The 7473-nt window shown below is 39.0% G+C and overlaps 1 protein-coding gene across 1 annotated transcript in view; it reads right to left on the bottom strand.

Moving 5' to 3' along the window:
• Positions 1 to 7473, bottom strand: part of LOC107182156 (cGMP-dependent protein kinase 1-like) — a 466054-nt gene that overhangs the window by 177059 nt on the left and 281522 nt on the right. Inside the window, exon 3 of the mRNA XM_015560154.1 lies at positions 1704 to 1809. Coding sequence (XP_015415640.1) covers positions 1704 to 1809 — 106 coding nt within the window. The remainder of the gene's footprint in view (positions 1 to 1703; positions 1810 to 7473) is intronic.

Here is a 7473-nt window from a genome sequence, read left to right as displayed (position 1 = left end):
ATGAGGAGGGTGGGCTTTGGAGGGAGGGTAGGGTAGGGTGGGGGTAAGGGGGGAAGATCAACCAAAGGACTTACATGCAGGCATATAGGCCTAACCAATGGACACGGACAACGGGGGGGGAGGGCAAGAGCGGAGGGGAGGGGGTAGACGGTAACGTGGGGACAAGGACACATATGTAATATCTTAATCAATAAAAAATATATTTAAAAAAAGAGATACATCTCCAAACTCTATTTCCTAAAATAGTGCCTCTAAAAGTGTTTTTATTGGAGTTAGACAAGGTGATTCTGATACTCTGAATTTCCTTGTGAAAACAAACTTGTGGAAGCTGAAACTAACCTCATAAGCTCTCAATGCTTAGGGACCTGAGACAAACAATGGGCTCTGTCCTAGTTCACTGATTACCAATGGGGATCTTCCTCTATTAGGACTGCATCAGAAGAAATCAATACTTGCACTTTAAGACTTAAAAATGAGTAATAATATCTCTCACTTTCTTTCCATTCACTCACACACACACAGCACCCGAATAATTTAATTCCTTGCACACTATACTAAACTCCAAACAGAAATTTACATTTCCCCTTCTAAATGTTTCATCCAATCTCACTGAGGGAAAAATCCCAACAATCTATTGATAGAGCAATATTTCAATATATTATTACTCTACATCAAATTAGAATTTTATTGCCTCTTTAGAGGAAATATAAAGAATAAATTTTATGTAAAAATAAAAAAATATATAAACATCAGAAATAAAATAAGTTAACCACAAGAAATCCCAAAATGAGGAATATTAAAATTGCATCTTAAAAAAATTGAATAGATATTGTTTCAGGTGTATCACTGAAATAAAACGTAAACTTGATTTTTTAAACTCCATTTAAATTATTACTTCACCCAATATAAAAGATCTACTTTAATATTCTAGCTCCCAAATGAAATCTTAATTGGTGATTCACCTCCTTTTAGCTCACATAATGATGGTTCTGTTTTCAAAAGAAAAATGATACTTTATTTTTAAAGTCAGAGTTGTCAATATTCGTTTTAATAACAAAATAGTATTTTCCTTAAAATAACCCGAGAGACAAAGAAATGCATTTCAGCGAATCTCAGTGTATTACTAAGAAATGAAAAGCTGTTTTTTAATTCCAGTTCCCATACTATATTGAGTTATTATGGTAATGTATAACGTCAAGGAAAGTATTATATTTCAGAACTGCAACATAAAATGAATTTAATTTGGGAAATTGAACTCCAGATTAAAGAATAATAAGCTTCTTTTTGGAACTTTTCCATCTTAGTCACCCGACCTTTCATGTGGAAATTCACACAAGAGCTGACTCAGTCTTACAGTGTGGGTCGCCTTAGAAGTGGCACGGAGAGTATATTAACTGAAACATATTAAAGACGGACCCGACTCCTTTTTGCTCAAGCACATGCTCATTTGTTCCTCTCCTCTCCTTTGCTGCACTCCTCCATGAGAGAATGTTGAATGAAACTCTCAAGCCATGACTTAACCCCGTATTATTGAAAATAAGCACCAGAAATACCAAGAAGCCAGTGCAAAGTCTTGCACTTCCACAGATGTGTAGCCCATGAAGACCAAGATATAGGCAAAAAGGGTTCTCTGCGCTTCATTCCAGACAAGAGGGTTGTGAAGGCATTAAATGGTCTCAGAAAGAGAAAAGAAAGCATCCTACCTTTTCAGAAATTCCATATACTCGGTATGCTTGATGAGTCCTGTCCTCATCATTATTGTTTGAAAACATTGTCGATCAATAGCCCAGAGCTTCACATTTACAAGAGCTGGAGAAACAGAAAACAAAGGGAAAAATTAACTATAGAATTTTAACTGGGAATTGGATTCTGCAAAAGAGAGGAGTTATTCATGAGAGGTACGAAGATGACTCACCTTCATTCGAAGCTAATAGCACACTCCTATTTTAAGAAGTTTCTTATGAGCAAAATGCACTTCATAATTTTTCATACTCATATTAATGTCTAAGAGGAAGTTTCCTACTGCTCTATGTCCTGCAGGAATGAGAATGCCTAAGTACACATTGAAAATATTTAGTGATTTCACAACTATATATGAAGGAAATCGCATGGAGAGGTTTACAAGTAATAACACTCCCTGGTAATTCCCCAGAATGATTTTCATGACTCATAGGACCATATTTTAATTGTAAAAAGTAGATGAAAAAATCAATTTTTATGCTAAGGGGTAAAGTTAATATAATACAAATAATTTTATACAGTGATTTCTGCACAACTCTCATTTTACAAATGATAACCTGTGCCTAAAGTTACCACATAAAATTATATTAGATCTGTTTGTTGAATTTTAATTTTTACTCTTATATACCATAGTCCTTGACAATTAATAATTAAATATTGAAACTGAACACCACAGAGTTTCACCATTTGATCTATTAGGCGCCTGATGAAGACTCAAATTTTAGATGGTACAGTGTAACAGAGCAATGTATCAACATAAACTTCGATTTTAAAAGAAGGTACATTAAAATTCTTGGTAACTGAATCTGTCTAATGGGTATGCAAGAGGCTTATTTATTCTCTCTATTTTTATGTATGTTTGAAAATTTTCATAACAAAATGTTTTAAGTTACCACATGAACTAAAGAAAGTCAATCCATGTATCATACCAGGGGTTAGAGAGCAAGGCCACTAACGGGAGCCAGGATATAGTGTAATGAGCTGAATGTAGAAAAATAAGGAAATGTAATTTTTCATCTTCATCTTCTCAGACTAAGCCCTGACGATGCAATGAACCAAGATTTTGGGGGTGAGGGATGGGAGAAAATGTTAGAGTAATTAGGCCATGGGCATGCCTTGTGGGGAGGGGCTGGACGTAGCTAACACACTGACCACTGTGAGGGAAATGAAGGAAATACTGTACTCCCCTATCTTTGAACTTTACCTAATTTTTCCTTGCAAATTATTTGAAGCTAAAACTAGAACATCCCTTCCCTCTTGGCCAGCTCTTCATTAGAGAAAAAAAGGTGCAGGGTTAAGTAGAAAAAAAACAAAACAGCCCTAGCTGGATTGGCTCAGTGGATAGAGCATTGGCCTGCGAACTGAGGGGTCCTGGGTTTGATTCCGGTCAAGGGCACATGCCTGGGTTGCGGGCTCCATCCCCAGTGGGGGGATGTGCAGGAGGCAGCCAATCAATGATTCTCTCTCTCTCTCTCTCTCTCTTCATCTCTGAAATCAATAAAAAAATATATATGTATATATATGTGTATATATGTGTGTATATATATGTATATATACACAGATATTTTAAAAGTCTAAACTGAATTGATAGGATATCATAATCATGTGTTGAAAAACAATCTTGTAAGTTCACAGAATTCAATATTTTATTTTATCTTCTGATCTCCATTTACATGGTTACTGAAATGTCTCTAAGTGAAACAGTGTTGGGTATATTTGCATAACAATGAACATAGCTTGATGAGATTTCAGATTTGTCCATGACCTTGAGCAAGATGCCAAAACCTTTTTTATATTCAGCCAATATATGTATTAGTCAAGTCAGCATTTTACAGGTGGTAGAGCATGACTAATAGTCCACCTTGTCTTGTTATCAAAAGTGTGGCTGTATTAAAGTTGTGATTAACATCTTGCTTCTTAAACAGCCGCTGGAGTGGAAGTCTGTTGGTTCTATAACTTAAAGACAATTTTTTAAAAAAATCTCTCCATTTACCTTTGATCTTAAGTGGTGTAGTACCCTCTATAGGGAATAAGCACTATATAAAATATCTGTAATTTTCACAATGTTTATTGTTGGTGGACATGTAAGTGTGAAGGGCATAAAGCAGAGAAAGTGTTAGGAAGGAATGCTCTTTTTTGTTCTGGAACGTATCTAAAATTCTCTGCTGAAACATGTACCACTGTTTTCAGATCAAGGCCACATTGAACTCAGTAGAAAATATGCAAATTCCCACTACTCTGAAATCTCAAAGTAGCATGAGTATGTGAAGAACACCCTCAACACAGGCCTTCATTTAGGGGACAGCAGGATTATAGGGGAAGGCACCACAAAATTGTGCTAGAGAGATCACAAATCTGGGACGGGCCTAAATTCTCCCACTGGAAAATTCATCTGCTGTCCAATTCAAATTTTGGAAGAATATTAAGAACACATATATGGATATAAAGCACTTACAGACTTGAATATTAATTTAGCCATTATTTATTTTACAAGCAACCTATCCAATACTGGTGCTATATAAAGGGAGAGAAAACAAATGTATAGTTCCTACCCCCGAACTACTTGTGATCTAGCATAGAGACCAACAAAGTATTGTCCATGCCAAATCTGGCCCATGATTGGTTTTGAACAGCCCACTAAAAATGGGTTTGGTAATTTCAAGTGGTTGAAAATTTTAAAACGAAAAATATTTTGTGACATGAGAATTATATGAAACAAATTTTAGTGTCCATAAAAGTTTTACTGGAACACAAACATGTCCATTCATTTACACATTGTCTCTGGCTGAATTGAATGGTTCTGATGGAGACCATTTACACTGTACTTTCTGGTCCTTTAAGATAACAGTTGCCCACCTGTGGTGCAATTTAATAGATAAACAAATGAAGAGTAAGTGCCAGCAGTGGGTAAATATCTGGGACTCTGAATACATAGAAAAGGCATCACAGTCTCCCCATGTAGAGGGGCTGAGAAGGGCTGATTAAAGGCTTTGTAGTAGAGAATCCTCTGAGCCAGGGTTCCTTGCCTGTACTAGGGACCAAATGTTTGTGTCCCCCACCCCCAAATCAAAAGTGAAAGCCTGAATCCCCATTGTGACGGTACATGGAGGTGGGCTTTGGGGAGATAAATAGGCTCTGGTCCAAATTCCAATGTGGAAGCGGTTCCCCAAGCCAACACGCAATTCTCAACCTGCTGCGTGTCCTACAATGCAACTCAATACTGACACAGTCTACCCAGAAATAGGATCGATTCCACAGGTTAAAGGTCCGTCCTCTAGGACTGCTCCCACCACTCCCACTGCAGAGGTGCCAGTTGAAAGCCCAGGTTGTTACCTGTACTCTGACAGACTGGTATAAATTAGAGGCTCCCAGGGCACCTTCAGTGAATTTGATTAATTTGCTAGAGCAGCTCACAAAACTCAGTGAAACATTTGACTTACTAGATTCCTGGTTCATTATAAAAGGATATAACTCGGGAACAGCCAGAGGGAACAGATGCTCAGGGCAAGGTATGTGGGGAGGGGCGTGGACCTGCCATACTTTCTCCAGCACCTCTCTCCCCAATCTCTGTGTTCGTCAATCTGGAGCTCTCCAAACCCTGTCCATGGGGGTTTTATGGGTGCTTCGTGACATTGACAAGGTTGATTAAATCATTGGCCTTAGGAGTCTGATTCAACTTCCAGCCCCTGTTGAAATTTCAAACTCTCTAATCCAGTGGTTCTCAACCTGTGGGTCTCGACCCCTTTGGGGGTCGAACAACCCTTTCACAGGGGTCGCCTAAGACCATCGGGAAACACATATATAATTACATATTGTTTTGTGATTAATCCCTATGCTTTAATTATGTTCAATTTATAACAATGAAATTGGAGGTCACTACAATATGAGGAACTGTAGTAAAAGGTCTCAGCATTAGGAAGGTTGAGAACCACTGCTCTCCTAGCAAATACCACCACCACCACCACCACCACCCCCACACACACACACTTTAAGTGGAGTCCAAAAGTCAACTCATTAACATCACAAAAGATACTTTGCAGCTTTCAACTCAGGAAATTCCAAGGCTTTTTGGAGCCCAATGCCAGAAAGAGGATTGGAGTGATTATACTACACACACACACACACACACACACACACACACACACACACACTTCTTCTTCTTTTAAAAAATTATTTTATTTTTTCCATCACCATTTATCTGCTCTATGCCCTCTTCCACCTCCACTCATCCTATATATTTTTATTAAATATATTTTATTGACTTTTCACAGAGGAAGGGAGAAAGAGAGACATAGAAACAAATGATGAGAGAGAAACATTGATCAGCTGCCTCCTGCACACTTCCTATTGGGGATGTGCCTGCAACCAAGGTACATGCCCTTGACCGGAATCAAACCTGGGACCTATCAGTCCGCAGGCCGACGCTCTATCCACTGAGCCAAACTGGTTAGGGCCATCCTATATTTTTAATTACAAGTCACAGTATCATAGGAGGCCATTAGGTCTAGATGAGGTCTTGAGGGAATTGGTGTCTCTGCACAAACACCAAGAAGAGACCATGTGAGGATATAACCAGGAAGGCAGCCCTTATCAGTTACTGGACCATATGAGCACTCTGATTTGATCTTCAAGCCTCCAAATCTTTGGAAGTGTGTGTTGTTTAAGCTACCCAGACTAGGGTATTTGTTATAACAGCCTTAACTGAGACAAACGGGATCCACAGAGCCCCAAGGAGTCTGTGGATGGGACTCGAGGGATTTGTGAATCTGAGGTGGAATAGCATCATCTTGATTTTTACTACCCTATTCCTCAAATTTAGCATTTCTTTTTATTATAACTGTAGGCAATAAACCACCGTAGTCATTTGCCATCAACAGAATCCATGGCTGTTTTTATATCATCAAACATTTGTTGCAGATATATTAAGCATAATTTACACAGATTTGGAAATTATGGTGGCTACTAGACCTACCTCTAGATCTTTCTTAATATGTTGTTTTATCACAATTAATTGTTAAATGCTCTATCACTACATTTTAACATAAATGGCTTCCTTTGTAGTCCTAGGTATTTTATTTTAAACGTATAAAAGCATCATTCTTAAAGGGGTCCAGATGCTTCACCAGAGTGACAAGGAGATCCATGGCACCCACAAGATTAAGAGCCCCTGCTCTAAGCAAGACCTGGAGAAAGGATGTCCCCAAGGAAGGAGGCAGTGAGATTCCTAAGGCCTGGCCTGATGGGGGGATACTTAGCTCACCTAAATCCATAGGGGCATGCAAATTGTTAATAAATAATACTTATTCAGTAAACAGCCACTTTGCTGAGTTCTCTGACAATTCCTGGCCCTCCCCACTACCCAGGATCGCCTAAGATCCCCACATTTAGCAGATCAGGGGGGTTAACACTGCATCCAGCAGGGCCCTCTCAGACCTGGATCCAGGACTAAGTGGGCAAAGGGAGTTGCTAGATCATGTTTACATTTCCTCCATCAGCACTACCAGCAAAGGGCTTTCCAGGATGAGGGATCTGGTCCCCGTATGTGTGAAGGAAAGGTGATTCAGGTGAAATTGCAGTCCATGGGGCTGCAGTGCAGAGCGGGGCAGGAGGTCCAGGTGAAACTGGAGAGATAAGGAAAGCACAAATGATCCTGTGTCCTTGGTGTTGGGTCAGGATTTGATCCTGAGGTCAGTGTGGAGTGGACACCGAAGTTTTAAAGTAGGTAATTTACTT

This window comes from Myotis davidii, unplaced genomic scaffold, assembly GCF_000327345.1.
Source record: "Myotis davidii unplaced genomic scaffold, ASM32734v1 scaffold695, whole genome shotgun sequence".
Taxonomy (NCBI): domain Eukaryota; kingdom Metazoa; phylum Chordata; class Mammalia; order Chiroptera; family Vespertilionidae; genus Myotis; species Myotis davidii.
This window is presented reverse-complemented; position numbering and strand designations above follow the sequence as displayed.